Here is a 21,052-nt window from a genome sequence, read left to right on the forward strand (position 1 = left end):
ATGAATGAAAAAGGTGACATAACTGCAGATCCTGAAGAAATTAAAAAAATTATAAGAGGATATTATGAACAACTGTATGGCAACAAACTGGATAATGTAGAAGAAATGGACAATTTCCTGGAAACATATGAACAACCTAGACTGACCAGAGAAGAAATAGAAGACCTCAACCAACCCATCACAAGCAAAGAGATCCAATCAGTCATCAAAAATCTTCCCACAAATAAATGCCCAGGGCCAGATGGCTTCACAGGGGAATTCTACCAAACTTTCCAGAAAGAACTGACACCAATCTTACTCAAACTCTTTCAAAACATTGAAAAAAATGGAACACTACCTAACTCATTTTATGAAGCTAACATCAATCTAATACCAAAACCAGGCAAAGATGCTACAAAAAAGGAAAACTACCGGCCAATCTCCCTAATGAATATAGATGCAAAAATCCTCAACAAAATACTTGCAAATCGAATCCAAAGACACATTAAAAAAATCATACACCATGACCAAGTGGGGTTCATTCCAGGCATGCAAGGATGGTTCAACATAAGAAAAACAATCAATGTATTACAACACATTAAAAACTCGAAAGGGAAAAATCAATTGATCATCTCAATAGATGCTGAAAAAGCATTTGACAAAATCCAACATCCCTTTTTGATAAAAACACTTCAAAAGGTAGGAATTGAAGGAAACTTCCTCAACATGATAAAGAGCATATATGAAAAACCCACAGCCAGCATAGTACTCAATGGTGAGAGACTGAAAGCCTTCCCTCTAAGATCAGGAACAAGACAAGGATGCCCGCTGTCACCACTGTTATTCAACATTGTGCTGGAAGTGCTAGCCAGGGCAATCCGGCAAGACAAAGAAATAAAAGGCATCCAAATTGGAAAAGAAGAAGTAAAACTGTCATTGTTTGCAGATGATATGATCTTATATCTAGAAAACCCTGAGAAATCAACGATACACCTACTAGAGCTAATAAACAAATTTAGCAAAGTAGCGGGATACAAGATTAATGCACATAAGTCAGTAATGTTTCTATATGCTAGAAATGAACAAACTGAAGAGACACTCAAGAAAAAGATACCATTTTCAATAGCAAGTAAAAAAATCAAGTACCTAGGAATAAACTTAACCAAAGATGTAACAGACCTATACAAAGAAAACTACATAACTCTACTAAAAGAAATAGAAGGGGACCTTAAAAGATGGAAAAATATTCCATGTTCATGGATAGGAAGGCTAAATGTCATTAAGATGTCAATTCTACCCAAACTCATCTACAGATTCAATGCAATCCCAATCAAAATTCCAACAACCTACTTTGCAGACTTGGAAAAGCTAGTTATCAAATTTATTTGGAAAGGGAAGATGCCTCGAATTGCTAAAGACACTGTAAAAAAGAAAAACGAAGTGGGAGGACTTACACTCCCTGACTTTGAAGCTTATTATAAAGCCACAGTTGCCAAAACAGCAGGGTACTGGCACAAAGATAGACATATAGATCAATGGAATCGAATTGAGAATTCAGAGATAGACCCTCAGATCTATGGCCGACTGATCTTTGATAAGGCCCCCAAAGTCACCGAACTGAGCCATAATGGTCTTTTCAACAAATGGGGCTGGGAGAGTTGGATATCCATATCCAAAAGAATGAAAGAGGACCCCTACCTCACCCCCTACACAAAAATTAACTCAAAATGGACCAAAGATCTCAATATAAAAGAAAGTACCATAAAACTCCTAGAAGATAATGTAGGAAAACATCTTCAAGACCTTGTATTAGGAGGCCACTTCCTAGACTTTACACCCAAAGCACAAGCAACAAAAGAGAAAATAGATAAATGGGAACTCCTCAAGCTTAGAAGTTTCTGCACCTCAAAAGAATTTCTCAAAAAGGTAAAGAGGCAGCCAACTCAATGGGAAAAAATTTTTGGAAACCATGTATCTGACAAAAGACTGATATCTTGCATATACAAAGAAATCCTACAACTCAATGACAATAGTACAGACAGCCCAATTATAAAATGGGCAAAAGATATGAAAAGACAGTTCTCTGAAGAGGAAATACAAATGGCCAAGAAACACATGAAAAAATGTTCAGCTTCACTAGCTATTAGAGAGATGCAAATTAAGACCACAATGAGATACCATCTAACACCGGTTAGAATGGCTGCCATTAAACAAACAGGAAACTACAAATGCTGGAGGGGATGTGGAGAAATTGGAACTCTTATTCACTGTTGGTGGGACTGTATAATGGTTCAGCCACTCTGGAAGTCAGTCTGGCAGTTCCTTAGAAAACTAGATATAGAGCTACCATTCGATCCAGCGATTGCACTTCTCGGTATATACCCGGAAGATCGGAAAGCAGTGACACGAACAGATATCTGCACGCCAATGTTCATAGCAGCATTATTCACAATTGCCAAGAGATGGAAACAACCCAAATGTCCTTCAACAGATGAGTGGATAAATAAAATGTGGTATATACACACGATGGAATACTACGCGGCAGTAAGAAGGAACGATCTGGTGAAACATATGACAACATGGATGAACCTTGAAGACATAATGCTGAGCGAAATAAGCCAGGCACAAAAAGAGAAATATTATATGCTACCACTAATGTGAACTTTGAAAAATGTAAAACAAATGGTCTATAATGTAGAATGTAGGGGAACTAGCAGTAGAGAGCAATTAAGGAAGGGGGAACAATAATCCAAGAAGAACAGATAAGCTATTTAACGTTCTGGGGATGCCCAGAAATGACTATGGTCTGTTAATTTCTGATGGATGTAGTAGGAACAAGTTCACTGAAATGTTGCTATATTATGTAACTTTCTTGGGGTAAAGTAGGAACATGTTGGAAGTTAAGCAGTTATCTTAGGTTAGTTGTCTTTTTCTTACTCCCTTGTTATGGTCTCTTTGAAATGTTCTTTTATTGTATGTTTGTTTTCTTTTTAACTTTTTTTTTCATACAGTTGATTTAAAAAAGAAGGGATATTCGCCTACCCCACCTCCATGGTTGCTAACATGACCACAGACATAGGGGACTGGTGGTTTGATGGGTTGAGCCCTCTACCATAAGTTTTACCCTTGGGAAGACGGTTGCTGCGAAGGAGATGCTAGGCCTCCCTGTATTTGTGCCTAAGAGTCTCCTCCTGAATGCCTCTTTGTTGCTCAGATGTGGCCCTGTCTCTCTGGCTAAGCCAACTTGAAAGGTGAAATCACTGCCCTCCCCCCTACGTGGGATCAGACACCCAGGGAAGTGAATCTCCCTGGCAACGTGGAATATGACTCCCGGGGAGGAATGTAGACCCGGCATCGTGGGATGGAGAACATCTTCTTGACCAAAAGGGGGATGTGAAAGGAAATGAAATAAGCTTCAGTGGCAGAGAGATTCCAAAATGAGCCGAGAGATCACTCTGGTGGGCACTCTTACGCACACTTTAGACAACCTTTCTTAGATTCTAAAGAATTGGGGTAGCTGGTGGTGGATACCTGAAACTTTTAAACTACAACCCAGAACCCATGAATCTCGAAGACAGTTGTATAAAAATGTAGCTTATGAGGGGTGACAGTGGGATTGGGAATGCCATAAGGACCAAACTCCACTTTGTCTAGTTTATGGATGGATGTGTAGAAAAGTAGGGGAAGCAAACAAACAGATAAAGGTACCCAGTGTTCTTTTTTACTTCAATTGCTCTTTTTCACTCTAATTATTATTCTTGTTATTTTTGTGTGTGTGCTAATGAAGGTGTCAGGGATTGATTTAGGTGATGAATGTACAACTATGTAATGGTACTGTAAACAATCGAAAGTACAATTTGTTTTGTATGACTGCGTGGTTTGTGAATATATCTCAATAAAATGATGATTAAAAAAAAAAAAAAAAAAAAAAAGGTACTGGAGTTGCACCATTGAATGGTTTCCATCCTTTGTTAATGTCTGAGTCCACTGTTTGTTTCTAAGCCCGTGAGGAGAAGGCCATGCTTGTTTTGTTTACCACTCTATCCCAGTGCTTTGCATACTAGCAAAAGGTCGGGCATGTGTGAAATATTCAATTAATACTTGCTGACTGTTTGGCCTCCTGAAGTTACTACTGTACTGGGCACATAGTAAGTAAATGTATGTTGAATTAGATAATGGCTTCCAGGAAACTATGTCCATAGAAAAATGCAATATTTCAGATTTATATGATGCTTTTCATTTTATTATCTGATTCTTAGTAAGGAATTACTGGTTCTCTCATCTCTGTTGCATTAACACATGTGAATAAATGAATAACACAATTTCAGGGTGAGCAGGAATATTAAGAATTATACAGTATGATCTAATAGAGAGAAACTGTTAGAAGGGATGTCACATTATATTAGATGGTTAGAGAAGTCCTCCCCAAGGAGGGGAAATTTGAACTGAGAGCTGAATGGCAAAAAGGAGTCAACTATGCAAAAATCCAGGGCAGAGCATTCCAGACATGAGGAACAGAAAGCGCAAAGGCTCAGGGCTGGGGGGTGGGAGGAAAAACTAGACAGGGGCGTTTGAGAAGCATAAAGACTAGAAGGCTCACAAAGGGTCTGGGAGGCCAAAGGAAGGATCTTGGGTTCCATTCTATTCGCAGTGGGAAGCTATTGGGTAATTTTTTTTTAAAGCAGGCAATTAACATGATCTGATTTATGTGTGTTTTTGTTTAAAATGTCTATCTGTTACGTGAAGAATAAGCTAAAGAGCTGTGCCCCTTTTGGCATTAAGATGTCTTAGGATATCAAAGACTCCAATAGGAAAAAGTAATATCATTTTCATGTTCAAAAATCTAACTTCATTTGGGATTATTAGATAATTATAAAAGCATTCACTGACTTTTTGATAACACAGCTTCTGTTATCAAATTTGTTTATAAATAGATATATAATCTATTTACTAAACATTGATGATCCATTTGATGGACATTAAATACACTTACACACACATGCGCACACACACAGAGCAGGGTCATTTCTGATAAACATCTCCCTTCAACCGCTATGAAGTGCTTTATACTGTCATCACAGTCCCTCCAATTGAAAGTCACTGATGCACAGTACCTTTGTCAAGCTCATTATTTATGAGCAGTGAACTATATAGTAGACGTGAGAGCCATACTTAGGGACACATCTGCATGTCTTATATTTAAAAATGTTTACCCCCAAGAAGGAAGAGGGATTCAGTTTTTTAGAGTATAATTTTAAAAAAAGGTATTGGAGTGTTTTTCGTCCAGAGTCTTTTTTTAAAGCATGTGATAACTTTGCTAAATCCTATTGAAAACAGAAAGACATCTAGAAGCTACGGAATTACAGAAGCCATGCTGCTATTTTTCAAATTCAGGAAAGGCCTGCCATTCAAGATGAATAGTGAACTCTCAATAAGGCCACCAACTGCAATATGCCAGGATGCATTTTTCCTTCTCTTATTTAGTTGCAGCACGATTAAAACATTGTGATATAAACAAGTTTACCTTCTAGAAGCCAGGTTCACAGACAGCAGTAACAGTAACTGTATAAAGAGCCAAGGGTACTGAGAATTCTTTAAAGGAAGGTCAGCACCATACTTACTCTACCTTATACTATGTCTTTTGCTTGGACAAAGAAGCCGAGTATTAACCCTAGAAAAAGCCTGAGTGGTAAATTCAGGGCATTAGCAGCTCACAGGTAACTTGATTCAGAGCTGATCCTGCCGGGGTCTGGGAGCTCTCATTTGCTCCCTACTAAAAGCGTTTTGCCCAGATGGAGGTTGTGGCTGGCTTCAGAACTGCTTCTGAGTTGGTGGTGGGTGGTTCCCCTCAGTGGGAGGAGTTTCAGGATAAAACCATAAGGATTATGCAGGTGCTTGGGGTGATCTCCGTAGGAGGTGGTTGAGCAAGCCCTAACTGATGGGCAAAGAGCTGAGGCAAGAAGACAGGGGACTGGCAGAGGAACTAGGGAATGGCCAACGGTCAGCATGAAAGGGCTGGCCTCAGGTAGTGGGGACCCCGTCATGGGTCTGGATGCCCGCGGTATCTCCAATATGGGGGAAACTTGGCAACAAGGAAGGGCACCAGAGTTTAAACGACTGAAGCATCAGGTAGGGCCCTAGGTAGGAATCTAATACCTGCTCTTGGAATTTGGGACAGAGGATTGACCCAATAAATAATACTAGGGGTGTCCATCCTGTCGCTAAAACCTGGAAAGAAGGTTTCAGGCTCTGGTGGGTCTGAGCTTACGCACTGCATTAAATTCTCCCACTGTGGGAACAGAAGGCTCTCAGGGGTGTGGAGGAGGCCCCAGATGACTGGCACAAAGACCAGGCAGAACAGAATTGCATCTCACTGCCTAATACACTACTTGGAATACAGTAGATGCTTAATAAATCGTTGTTGGATTAATAAACCTGAACTTAGTTCTGAAACATAGCTGTTCTAAGAAACCTATCCCATATAGATCATTGGGTATTTTAAAAGTTCCCTATGACAGTTTCACTTTTTCCAATGTTCTGGAAAAGGCTGTAATACTTTATCTGAAAAACTCAGCCCCACTTTTGATAGTATTTCTTATGAACAGACAGAGTGCCAAACAGAGCTTTTTCAAAAGCCAGCTGCTGGATAGCACTGCAGGGAGGACAAGGAGCTGCAGGAAATGGAATGTACACCTGCGGCACCTGAAATAACACTGAGTCCAATCAGAACTGTGAGTCAGCATAGCCTGATAAGGGAAGCCAGATTTCATGGCTATTTTAAGAGTGAACACGTTTTAGGGCTAAAAAAAAAAACTTCATGGGCCCCAAAGTATCAACTATTCTGGAGGAGAGGGAGGAGCCACAGCTGTAAAGCCCACCTCATCGGGAATTCAAAAACCTGTCCCTGACCCTGCCTGCTGGAAGAGCCTTAGGGCCGCCAGGGTCCTTATTTCTGAGGACCTCAATGATTTATTGGCATGCACAGCTTAAATACGGGATAAAAACACTGCAAGTACTTTGCAAAAAGACGGTATTGGCAATATCATTGGTAATATTATTAGCTGATATTTATTGAGCATTTTTCTACATACTAAGCCTTCTGTATTATCCTTTTTTAAAACTTTACTGCAACCATATGGCCAATTCCCCTGGTGTCACAGAAAAGGAAACAGGTTTAACAGACCTAAGAGTAAAAAGGAAAGGCAGACAGACAGAGTAAGAAAGAGACTGGACTGAAAGTTAAAAGTTGCATACTCTGACTTCTATTGGTCTGCTCATTTGTTAAATGTGAAACCACAGGGAACTATCTAGTTGGCAAACCCTCATATTCTTTTTTTAAATTTTTAACTCTTCTTCCTAATCAGTGAGATTTTGTCTTTAAAAGATACACCCACAGAAATTATTGAACCATCTCTCTCACCTTATAAATGGTAGGTTTGTCTCACTGGCATCAGTCTTCCTAGTTTCCTATTCAGCAGACTATGAGTCTAGACCCAGTTATTCAAGGCACAATGGGAAAGTAACAAAGCCATGACTTGCAATATCTTATTTTGTCCAGGTAATGCTTCCTCTGCAAGGGCCTCATGCTTTAGTGTCATAGAGTAGCTAAAGTTTTTTGCTTCTTCAAATTGTCCTTTCTTTTTTCCCTCTCTCTCACCCAGTCTTTGACTATATATTCATGTTTCTGTATTTAGGCAAAGGCATGCATGCTTGTGCCTAGAATGCATTTATCACAGATGTCCTGGGGTGGTAAAAGAACACAACAGAGTCAGAAAGACATGCTACAGGCCTTTATAAACTGTGTCGCCTGTGTGACCTGTTAACCTTTCTGAGCCTCAGTTTCTGCATTTAGAAAATGGGCACAAAACACCTTTTTAAAATGGTTGTAGTGAAAAGTAAATGAGCTATGTAAAGCACCTACTCATATTGTAAACACTCTAAAAATGGTAAATGGTCCACATCATTATTACAGCAACTACACAAAATCAAAGCTAGATATGACATAACCTGTTTATAAAGGCAAATGTCAGATGTGCCTCTGACACCAGTAATGAGACATTTTTCATTTGGCATAAGATGTTTTATAAACCTCATTCAGGAACTAATCTTTCCACAGAGGGTGACTCAGGCCCACCCACTTGCAGGTTGAAGCAGTGTGGCCACATCTAACGCTGGCTGATGGTCGTCTCCATCACAGGGTGCCTTGTCATGGGGCTCAGTGAATGCTAAATTTAGTTATCTATACTGATCGAAAGAGCAGAGACACAAATAATCCAAAAGAGTAAAGACTTTCAAAATTACTCCATTTCCTTTCCATAATAGCTACTTTACAATGTTGCTTAGGTTTTGGCTGATATTTGGCATTCTATAAGGAGAAGTGTCAGTTGATAGTGACAAGAAACTCTGTTCTCGCTGATTCAGACAGAAAGCTAACATGAATTTGAATGCTCGTTGCATAAAATTCACATTGTGAATAACAGGTGGTGGTCTGCCACTATTATATAGCATGGTAATTATATCACAGCAATTCCATTCAAATTTTAACCCTTTCCTATGTTGTTCTGGTTTGCTAATGCTGCTGGACTGCAAAACACCAGAAATAGATTGGCTTTTAAAAGGGGGGTTATTTGGTTACACAGTAACAGTCTTAAGGCTAAAGTGTCCAAGGCAACAGGGTGCCTTCATTGAAGGATGGCCGATGGTGTCCATAAACCTCTGTTAGCTGGGAAGGCACGTGGCTGGCATCTGCTTGATCCCAGGCTGCGTTTCAAAATGGCGTTCTCCAAAATGTCTGCATCAGCTTCCAACAGCTGTCTTCAACATGTCTTTCTCAGCTCCAGCTAGCTATAAGCTCTTTCTGTCTGAGCTTATATAAAACTCCAGTAAACTAAACAAGGCCCATGCTGAATGGGTGGGGCCACACCTCCATGGAAATTATCCAATCAGAGTTATCACCTACAGTTGGGTGGGTCACATCTCCATGGACACTGAACCAATAGGTTCCAACCCAATCCACACTAATACATCTGCCCCTACAAGACTGCATTAAAGAATATGGCTTTTTCTGGGGGACATAAATATACAAACCAGCACATATGTACACATCAAGTACTGCCAATTAAGTATGTAGTCTGAACTAGCTGTGCAGGTTGGTGTGACCATAATGATAAGGAAATCAGAGGGTTGATTCTTTAAGACTCCTACTAGCGTCTTTCTTTCAGAGGTCTCACAAAATCTGGTAAGGGAGACTGTGTGACTATGAAGACTGAGGCGAAAAGCCATCAGTATTGCTGGGTAAATTCCACAGCATACATCCTACTCATCATTGGGACCCTAAGAAGGGCCCTTTCTATTTGGCTTAGAAAGTGCTATCACAAACGCACCTGAAACTACCGTAAAGTCACCATTTACCACAAGGAACACTGTGAAACCCTCAATGCAATCTTAATTTGTATTAACTCAACCAACATTTACCAAGTGCCTACTAGGTGCAAGGGATGGGGCCCCTTATTGCTTTAGCTACACCAGCATTTTTCTCACTGAGCCCTATATAAGAATGACATAATATTCTAAGAGCAGCCCACTACAGATATTCCACAGCCTCTGTAACACTGGCTCTTTACTAAGAACCCCTGCTTCTGCTTACCTCCCATCATCCAGGGGAAAAGAATAAGAAAGAAACATAAAACAGCCCAAATCAATTTTCTTCAGTTTACCTCTTCACATGTCAATTATAAATGAGGCTTAGTGATTGAGAGGGAAGTCAGTGAATTTTTCAAGATAATCATAAAGGTATCTTCACAAGTACAATTGTGCTTTAAATAGATACATATATGAAAAAGTGGGCCTAAAATTTACAACTTGAAAAAAAATGCTTTAACCCAACTTAATCTTTGACATTTCCAGAAAACAGGGGTTATAAACAGTATTTTCATCTTCTTAAGTTATGTTTTTGGAGAGAGGGAAAGTTTATAATTTCACTGAATGCAGCTGAATGAAAATATTATAAACTTTGTAGTTGGGCAAGTCTGGATTCTAAGCCTGGCTAAAACACTTACTAAAGAGTGGCTTTAGGAAAGAAACTTAACTCAGTTTCCTCATTTGAAAATAATAAGAGATGATAACGGTCGAACAGCACTGCTGTGAGAATTAGAAGAAAAATATATATAAAGGACCTTTATACATATTGCTTGGCCCAGAGTATGTAATCAATGTTAGTTAATATAATTATTACTACTATTTTAAACTTTGGAATTACTACCTTACATAAAACATGGAATCTGTTTCTTTCAGCTAGTATCAAAGTTCTGATTATTAAAGTCCTGATAGCCTAATGGTTGTGAAAAAATATTTTTCAGAGATAACTTCTGCAATTGTGACATGAACAATAGCTTTTCTCAATTTTTACTCCAGTTGGAAAAGAAATGTTCAGAGAATACCGCAGGCTTCGTTCTCCAATGTCATCAACAACTACAAACTACAATAAAGTAGAGATCTTCCCTTTTATGTCACCATGGAAAGGAAATAAAATGAAAATCTATTCAGCACTTAACTCTCTGGTGGGAACGCACTAAGAAATTTATGCACATTATCTCACTTAATTCTTATAACCCTACAAATGATTTTCAACCCCCTTTCCAGAGGAGGAAACAGGCTGAGAGACTCAGGGCTTGACAAGGTCACATAGCCCATAAAGAGAGGAAGATTTGAATCTGGACTGAAGATGAGCCCTTAACCTCTGTACTGTAACTGGAAAACAGATAAAATAAAATAAATAAAGCCAGCAGCCATCCCATGTGTATTGACAACTACTGCCCACTGATAGTTTCCTGGGGGCATTTTGACATATTTGCTTACATATGACCTCCAAAACTTGGAAAAACAGATACCCTCAGTGGCAGGTTGTTCTCTCCTGCTTTGGGATACTCAAATATGAATGATTTATCTGAAGCCATAACAGATAAATCCTCAGTATTCAACAATTTTCTTCTCTCTTTGCCCCTGATGGCCATGGCAGGATTCTCTAGTTGGGCTTATGTTGAAGGAAGTCATCCCCAAGTAATTCCGAGTGGTTTCCCAGATGTTGAATGAGGTTCCATCACGTTACCAGACTAGGCATTAGGGCTCCCTCGCTTCAGCTGAACCAAAAGCCAGGTAAGACCTGCCATCAACAGCAGATTGCTCAAGGATATGACACAGGGGATGGCCAAGAAAACAAACATCCTACTATTGGCTGGAGCTTCTCCTCTAAATCATCACTGCTTCCAACCTGGGTGACTGGGGCTGGAAGATGTAGAAATATCAAAATCTTACTGCTTCTTTTGAAGAATGATTTTTCCTTTTCCAGAGAGAGAGAGAGAGAGAGCTAGCATTCCAGTTTGTCTCAGTATGAAGACAAACATTTTAACTTCCAAAGACATGAACAAAGAATCAGTTAGACACATCACTAAGGAGGTATTCATATAATAAAAGGGTTCTTTGCCAAATTTTCTTTAAATATTGAAGCTCTGAAAAATGAAAATATTAGTGGAGTGACAAAAAATTCAATTGCCTTATAATTTTCAGGAATATATCTGTTATGCAGTATGACTATATGGCCTCACTTGATCAATTTACTCTGGCAAAGCAGCAATAAATTTACCAGGTCTACTCTGCGCGGGGTGTTAAGATGGGTGCTATAACAGAGAAATTAGGATTTAAGAAATGATTATGATGACTGAATAATTATATAGCTATTTCTTTTTACTTTCTAGTATGTTAGAATAGCCAGAGGGAATACCTGAAATTTCTGAACTGTAATCCAGCTGCCTTGATCTTTGATAATGATTGTAAAACTCTATAGCCTTTATCTTGTGATTGTAAAAATCTTGTGGCTGACCCTCACTTACACCCCCTTATCCTGTTTTTCAACTTTAGAGTCTTATGATCACTAAAGAATAACCCCTAAAGTTTATTAATAAAGGGCCTTGAGACAACTCAGAACTAACCCACCCCAATTCTAAAGCTATCTTGATAGAAGAGCTCGATCTAACCAAAATCCACCCGCCTGACATGTGCAGTAGCTTAAACTTTAAACTATAAGTGACTTATACCTCATAATAATAAAAACTGCACCCATCATATTAAAGTCATCATTTTCTTACATGCATTCTGTGACTAAGCATGTAATCAGTCTGCACATGCTCAATAATTAGGTCATCTTTAACCTTGTCTTCTAGAGTCATTGTGTTCATTATCTAAAACCTGCCCATCATTTGATACTACAAAACTATCAGAATTACTGCAGTTCAGGGAGACAGATTTTTAGGCTGATAGCCTGTTACATCTCCTGCTTTGTGTTTAGCAATAAACTCTGTCTCTCTTTGAAAACTTGGTATCTCAGGAATTGGTCATTTGTGCACATCAGGCATTGAACCCACCACTTTTGATCGGTATCTGTGCTGCATCCTAAAGTAGAAATCAGAAGGTGAAATTGGCTTTATGCAGGACACATATGCCATGCATGTAAAACATCTCCTGAAATTCAATTCAGGAGCTTCACTTCATGGACCACTTCATGATTCTGGCTGTCAAGGCTAAGCAAAATTAATCCCATCCCACAAACATTTACCTTTTCTTACACTGGTTCTACAAGATATGGCAAAAGTGAAGGGAACATGGATGATTTAATTCCACAGCCAAATGCTTAAAAAAATTACAGATTTTCATCCTAGGTCCTTTCCTTTCTCATCTCAATTCACCTGATAATTCTACTTTATGACACTGACTGTGTGATATTGAGAGAACTAATGTTTAAAGCACAGCTATTCCGTATCCCAACACTGTGCTAGGTGTTTTACATGTTGCACATTATTTAATTCTCCCAACAATTCCATGAAGTATATACTATTATACTCATTTTTAGATGAGGAACCAGACTCAGAGAGGTTGTAAATTTTGATAGTAAAACTTGACAACGGGGATTCAAACTCAGTTTGGACAGAGACTGATACTGCTGCTTCTTCCAATCTCCCCCTGCTTCCCAAGCTAGCTTGGCTTTCCAGAGCATCCATTTTACTCAAAGAAGACTTAAGGGAAAAACATGATGTGTGAAGGAAAACATGGATAGGTTATCAATTAGAACAGGACATCAGCATGATTTTTGAAGATAAAAACCAGAAAGTTCCTATCTGCAGAGGCTTTTACAAAATACACACATCCTCAGCCCTACAAAGTTATTTTGAGGGAAAAGCTTGGGAATTGCTCTCCACACTTGGAGGTTAAGGTATGCTAATCAAAATGACATTATTTAAATTCTATGCACGCTCTTTTAAGAGGGGAGGCAGAGCACTGGTGGGGCAGGACAGAGAGAGAAGGCCTCTAGTATCAGGGCCCTGCTAATATGTGCTGCTCAGCTAAACAAATACCTGTGCTCTCTTTGCAATCAGTGGGACCTCAGTAATAGTTCCAGTATGGCTCTTGGGACTTTCACCCTCACTGCAAGTGGTTTATACAACTGTTCCTTCAACCCCATACTCTGCTTACCTGGGGAGGCATTTGGGGTAAGTCATTTTCCTATGTCTAGATGCACTTCCAGGTACATTTTCATGTCCTTTAAAGCTCAGCACTGAACTAGACTGCCCCTCAATGCCACACTGACGTCCACCATGCAGCCTTTGTTAACCAAGGACACTAGGGCTACAACTGACCAACCAAGTAAAAGCAGCAGAGACCCTCCCTCCCCATCCCTGCACATGGCCCTTGTTTTTAATCTCCGGTTTCCACCGAATATCATATATCCCATTTCCCTTCCCAGCTGGTGCTGGCATATAGCAACCTGTCACCTGAGATACAGCCCATTAAAATTACATAGCACAGGTAATGGTGATCTTGGTGCAGGTCGGGACAGCAGGCAATTAGCCTTAATGTACAGGGCAGTCTCTTTGCCATCTGGGTTTCCTATCTCCAGCCCCCTTCCTCTCTACTTCTTAGCACATGGAGTTACCCCTCACCATTTTTTCAGAGGCTCCTCTTGGAATTTGCTGAGTGGAGTGGTTATTTAACACTGTCCCCATTAACTCAGCCACCAAGTCACTGCAGCATTGGGTTAATAAGGTCAGAGCAAGGGATGTGCCCATCCCTAATAGAGCAACACTTTTCCAGGGTCAGTGGAAGTGTGTGTGTGACGGTGGTGTTCAGCTGTCTCTGCACGTTTTCCATGAATAGACAACTGAACAACCTTGCAAAGCACCAGAATTTATAGGAGGCAAGTTCTTAAAAGGAGCAGAACCTTAGCATTCTACTGGTAAGAACCCAGCCTATCGCTACCAGATGCCACAGTCTGGCTCTTTTCAAGTCCCTCCCTATGCCTATTGGTTTTGTCTTAAGAATCTGCTACAGTGGAGGTAACATCTGATGCCACATATGGGGTAGACCAAGGGTGATGTTGATTCTGGGGTAAGAACTTCACAGGCAGGGAATTGGAATTAATGAGCGCATGGGCTTTGGAGTTAGGCACTTTGCGTTTGAATCTGGGCTCTGCCTGTGTGATTCTGGACAAGTTACTTAATCTTTTTCATGCTCACTTTTCTCATCTGTAAAATGGAAATTAAACTACCTGCCATATTGAGTTGTTTTGCAGATTAAATGACATAATGCATGTCAAGTGTTTAGGGTAATATGTGTTCAGAAAATAGTGGCTTTGTTATTATGCCCTCCAAACTAGTAAATTCTTAGGGATCCAAACAGATTACCAGATGCTAATGGTGAATTGTGTATCCAGAGCCTTAGAAAAACTGGCCAGTTCCCAGGACTACTTTGTGGGGCTCCATTCCTTGCACTGAGCAGCCTGAGAACCTTTTTCCCATCTTCTTGAGGAATCAAATCCAGTAATTCATCCAGCACTGATTTTAATGGGCGGCTTCTTCCTTTCTGTGATGAGCAAGTTATCTCCCCATTTCTCTGGCTAACCCATAACCACCCTCATCTGAGGTTAGCTGGTTTGGCACTGGACGTGGTCAGATTTAGTACCCAGTCTCCTGAAAACCAATTGAGAAGACCCTTCTTTGTGGCTGCCTCTCTGAAGGGATAGTTGCTCATTCCTGAAGCCAGGAATTGGTCCAGTTCCTAGGGAAACACCGAAAATTCCCAAAGCCTTCAAGAGACATTAACCTAAGGATTTATGCCGTAGAGTGACTCAGCAATGAAGACTGCTAATTTAAAAGAAAATCTTGTTGAGTCTTTTATTATTCTTAGAATACAGTTCAGAATTGTTTAGTGATGTCTCCATGATAGAAATGTGTGCAGAGAGAGGAGCAACTAACACACATTTGTTTCTCGGCACCTCCTCTGTGGCTCTGGGCTGGGTGTTTTCACTTATACTGCCTCATTTAATCTTCACAACATCCCTGTGAAATCAGAATTATAATCTTCAATTTACAGACAGAGAAATGGGAACTCAGTGATTACATGCGTACCAATACCACACAGTAACTTGTAAGTGGCAGAGCTAGTTAATTAAACCTGACTCTCCACCTGCAAGCCCAGTGCTAGTTCTAGCACACTGTAAATATATTTTGTTGATGCATATTCTTTCTTACAGTGCTATACAGATTTACATTAAAAAAAAAAAAAAAACATGAGGGAGAAAAAAAAAAGAAAAGAAAAAATTTAAATTTAAAGGCTAATTATATACTCAGCTCTCTCACATCCCATGTCTGAGATGCTTGTTCCTATGGAAATTTTTATATTCTCATGCTCCTGGCCATAATATTTTAAGAGAAGATGAAACTCAGCTACATACTCATGAGAAAAGATGTCAAAGGAATGCAGCTATTTCCATAATGTACTTGACCACTGAACACACTACTCATTTTAGAAAAATGTGCAGAGCAATTTAGAGTAACTAGACATTCTATAAAATGCACAAGGACAGGGACTCGGTCTGCTTTGCTCTCTCTTGGTGCCTAACATAGGGTTTGGTCCCAAGCAGGTGCTCAGCAAACACCTATTGAAAGAATGAATGACCCAATGGCAATAACAGTCCTAGACCAGAAAAGCGTTTTCATGAGGCTAAGTTATACCCTGCCCAAACTTAATATGAAATACGGGAACAGTTACAATGCCTGGATACTCTCCTCAGGCATTTCAGGGTGATTAAAAACAAAACAAAAGGAATAATTTCCTTTAAAGTTCTAGCAAATAACAGGTTTTCTGAAATTTTCTCCATTCGAGGCAGCCCCCTAAAACCATTGAGAAGTCTTTAACATGTTTAGAAAAATCTGTGAAATACTGATATGTGCTCTAAAGGGTAGTGTATGATAAGGACATAGATTTTGGGCCAGACAACCTAGAGCTCAAATCCTGACTCCTAAATTACTTCTTAACGTACAACATTGGGAAAGCCTCTTTGCTTATTTAAGCATTAGCTTCCTCATATATATAAAAAGAAATATTAACACCTATTTTATTGAGTTATTGTAAGAATTAATAAAGACTAACAGTAGCAGGTACACAGCGTGGCACAGAGTTGGCTCACTGAGTGTGAATTCCAATCTCTCACTTCCCTGTTCTTACCTTTCATGACCCATTTATTCAAACCATAGAGGCAGGTGAGACCATGTAACTGTTTTTAAATGTTCTTATTCTCCCCTTCCAAAGGCTTTTTAAAAGCATATGAGTTGGAGGAACTCTAAGTCTTCTACTCATTTCTTTCTGAGTGTCACACCTAAGATACGAAATCCTGTTATATAACAGAAAAATAGGGAAGCAGGGGGCTAGAACATAAAAATCATTGCAATAGAGTTAAAGGGGAAAAAATACCGTGGCTTTCTATTTTTCTTGTTTGTTATCTCTAAAGGGGGTTAAAGAGACAGCATTGGAGAGGAGGTGGCCCTTGCTTCTGAGGATACTGCTGTTTTAGGGGCTTTAGCAGGGATATCTGTTGAATTTTTAACAATAGGAATAGGACAGGGGTGGTCAAGGGAGAATGGAGGAGATTGTGGCTTATAAGGGAGCCACATCTGTTTGGTATTCTCCTATCTGAAAAAGCTCATCTTCAGAAATAGCACAGGTCTCCTAGTTAAACATGGATCTAGGAACAGATGAGAGCTTTTCTTTCCTCCATGTTTCAATGGTAGAGATCAATAGCTCTGTATGTCGTTTAATATCTAACTAAGGATGAAGGCCTCACATCTCTCAGTATTTTCCAGTTCTGTTTCTTTGGGTCACAGTAGGGAGGAGGTGATGTTTAAACTCATCCCAATTCTCAGGAAGGAGCACAGAAATAGGCCTAGGATTCAAAGCTGTAATTTTAAGCAGAACTCCCCATTTCTCATCCATCCAGGGTCTGTTTGCTGAGAATCCTTTTTAATTCATCCTGACAGACATCTTGATCTTTTCTATGATAATGACTCATGACAGCACAAAGATCAAAAAGAAGAAAAGTAGGCTGGAATCAGGGGGAGGAAGAAGAGGAGAAAATGAATTGTAACAGAGAAAGTGGCTCCTACAGATAGGTTCTTTCAAAACACAGCAAACAGAATGTCTGAGGGCCAACAGAGGTGAATAGGACACTGATGAAGACTCTCATAGTGATGGTGGATGATGGTGGTTTTTACTGACCTCTAACATTTCACATTGGAAAAGTCAAACTGAAAAAATTAAACTTGGAGTCAAGATGCAGGAAATACCCAGGAACGCTGACAAAGGGAATCAGAGATGTTTGTTTAACTTTGCTTCAATCACCAGTGCCATTCCCATGTTGGAGTTTTATAAAGATTATTTGTTTGTTTTTCTATCCATCCATCCACCCATCGAACTGGACTCAGTGCTGGGATATTAATGTGAATAAAGCATATTCCATAACTTCAAGGAGTTTACATTCTAATGGGTGAACGCCTTCACAGAGGACATGAGATCTGCACTGGACCCCAAAGGGTGCATGAGAATTCACTAGACAGAGAAGGTGGAGGAGAGGTGATTTCTAGAGGAGAGAATAACTTGGATAAAAGTAGAGAGATAAGAAACAGACTGATTCTGGGGGAAGGAAAAGCATTCTGTATTGTTATAATAAACAGGGGAGTGGTAGACAATAAGACTGAAGAAATACACAAAGACCAGTTTGTGATTCACTTATATCAATTTTCTCAAACTGGGGATGCTTGTTAAAAGTGTAGATTCTTAGGTCTCACATGAGAGATTCTGATTTAGTAATTATGGGGGAGGACTCAGGAATTTACATTTTGAAGAGAAGCCTCAAGTAATTCTAGTACAAACTAAAGTTTGAAAATCCTAACATTTGGTTAGCATTTCCCAAAAGATGCTAATGGCATTCCATTAAAAAAAGATTCCAGGGTCAAATAGGAAGCGCCACATATTAAAGATTACTTCTCTTGGAGATTCATAATGCACATGAGTATAATAAAGGTCCTGCAGTAAAGAAATCAATTTAACTTTATTTCACTCAGCATGTCCCAAACTTATTTGACCACGGGGGAAAGAATTCACGATACACATTAAAATCTCTTAGAAGACACATATACTACGGGACATAGATTGGGAAGAGCTAAAACAAAGGATCATGATCAGGTGAGCTTGTTCCTTAGGCATTCTGAATATCTAAGGAAATGTCTAGGAAAAGAAAGCAAAGTGAATTCCTCTGAGGGATATGGAGGCATTCACCGATTTCCTCTAAGCCAAGTCTAAAACCATCTATGATGTCTTGTTTTCCAATCAGACTGCCAGAAGCTTCCTTTCTCTCAAGCAACACTCCATGGCTCTGTGACGTTATTTCTGGTCAGCCCCTCTGTGTGCTAACCACAGCTGCCAGACAGAGCAGAAGAGCCCAGATTTCAAAGCACCCAGGAGTAGAAACAGAAGGGGAAGGATGAAGAGGAGGTAGTTTTGCCCACATTTATTTATCCTTATTGCTATCATATGCTCCGCACAGAGCACTGGCAGTTGCTTATAATGCTTCTTGAAAAAGAAAAATTCCTTCCAGCTCCAAAAGAAGCTTCTGACAGTCTATGAAAGTGCAAAAGCATACAAACCTAAGAAATTCCACCCCGCTGAGGTACCTAGTATTTCATTAGGGGAGTTTTTAAAAGCTGCCCTCTTCCTCCTATGCCAGTGAACCAAGGGAGCCTGCACTACCACAGACTACCCCCCTACCCCCACCCCGGCTCCTTCCTGTTAAAAAAGACAGTGAGAAAGAACATGAGTGACCTGGACGAGGCAAGGCAACACAAGGATTCCAAGCAAACTGGTTTGTGTGCTGAATATTTCAAGATGTACATACTGCCCCAATCAATTTATACACTTTTTTCCAGCATAAACTTAATTACTTCCATAAATCCCACACCTCAACTTTCCGTATACCACATGGGGACATACGCACCCCAACTAGAGGTAATTTCAACTGTGGTTTTCAAATCCTTTCTTTGTCCCCCAACCATCTCAGAGCTTTTAAATAATACTTTTCAATAGCACCAGCATTTATTCACTCATTCCACAAGTATTCCCTGACTGCCTACCAAGGTTCCAGGGCACTGTGCAAGGCACTGGAGCCTGGGGCCTAAACAAATGAATTCTAAAATCAGCCAGTCATTGCACGGGAAATCCAGTGATCAGCATCATAAAGCAATATAAAAGGTATGAAAGGTTTGGTCCTTCCCCTTGGAGAGTTTTATGGTTTATAGCACAAAGCAAACAAAAGCATTTGCATTTCATTTCCAGTGTCCCGGTGGGTCCAGCAGCTACATAAGGATCCAGGATTAACAATATAATCTGGAATTAATAACCTGGATTGGGAGATGGAAGGACAGAATGCCAGGATCTTTATTTCCCCAGAATGCCAATCCCCTGTATATTTGACCTCCAAATAAATCCATGGATCCTTGTACTGGGATTTCTTGATCCTTAGAGATGAATACCAATAATTGCACCAGAGTCAACTTAACTTTAACTTTCAAGTCATCAAAAAAAGTAAGAGCCTTACCAGGATAACTGGGTGGATTCAAGTCTAGTCCTAAGGAAGTCAACCAGATCAAATCTAACACTTCACCAAGTCAGAGTTCCCCAGCAAATGGCATGTGTACCACTGGAGTCCACAGTTTTAAGTGGTCCACAGATGATATTTTTAAAATTTCAATGAAGTATTTAGATATGGAGAAAGAAACAAGGTATGTGAGTGATAGGATTCAGGGAAACACTGACCTGAATGTTATCTAGCTTGCAACTCATGTCTTGGAAGAAGCCTCTGCAAGCTTTCTGAGCTTGGGAGGGGCATGAAAAAATAACCAAGAAGCTGGTAAAAGACTTACCCACACACGTTGGAAATATGTCCTCATTGTTGATCTGGACCTCGATCCAGTCCATAAGAAGGTTCATGTACTGGGGAGCTGGCAGGGCAGTCGGCTTCTTGTACTTAAGGTCATCCTGCCACCGATACTCATATTTGGGGCCCCCTGACATCACAGGGCAGGTCTGCTCGGTGCAGAATTCACAGATGGTACCGTAGATGAGGTTGATCCGATTGAAGAAGTCCACCACGTGCACAGCCACCCAGTCATTCTGGTCTTCCCCGCTGGGCAGCTGCACCGCTGCCTTCAGGTCCACACCTGAGTTGAGGGATGCCTGCGCCCGCTTGTGGAGCTCAAACCTTTGTGTGCCAGGTTCAAATTTCCTCTTGGGCCGGAAGGTCTTGTCCTTGTTGAACACCTGCTTCAGGGCTATGGACATGGTCTTCTGCTTATCTCCCTTGCTTTTGCAGGAAGCAAAAAGGCACCAGGACCGATTCAGTGTGAAATGCGGCCCAACAGGGTTTTCTTCTACCGGCCCTCAAGCCTGTCTTGTGTCCTGCGGCTCTTATCTCTTTTAAACAGCCCCTTCCATCTTCCTTTTGAATGATTTCCAGGGGAACCTCATGTTCCTTTCTAGAGGCAGAAGAGAAAAAGGGAACTCATGAGTGCCCAGTTTGCATATAAGAAATGACAAAGGCTTACAACTGATTTACATCTTGTATTTCTGGCTGTGCTCACTTCCAACTGCGCATATGGGCATGGAAGCTAAACCACTCCTCTGTGAATCTGTACTG

The 21,052-nt window shown here is 40.2% G+C and overlaps 1 protein-coding gene across 1 annotated transcript in view; it reads right to left on the bottom strand.

Moving 5' to 3' along the window:
* MOB3B (MOB kinase activator 3B) overlaps window positions 1-21,052 on the bottom strand; it is a 210,126-nt gene that overhangs the window by 117,756 nt on the left and 71,318 nt on the right. The window contains exon 2 of the mRNA XM_037797189.1: window positions 20,280-20,891. Within this exon, the coding sequence (XP_037653117.1) occupies window positions 20,280-20,697 (418 nt within the window). The 5' untranslated portion in view covers window positions 20,698-20,891. The remainder of the gene's footprint in view (window positions 1-20,279; window positions 20,892-21,052) is intronic.

The sequence above is a fragment of the Choloepus didactylus genome, chromosome 10, assembly GCF_015220235.1.
Source record: "Choloepus didactylus isolate mChoDid1 chromosome 10, mChoDid1.pri, whole genome shotgun sequence".
Taxonomy (NCBI): Eukaryota; Metazoa; Chordata; class Mammalia; order Pilosa; family Megalonychidae; genus Choloepus; species Choloepus didactylus.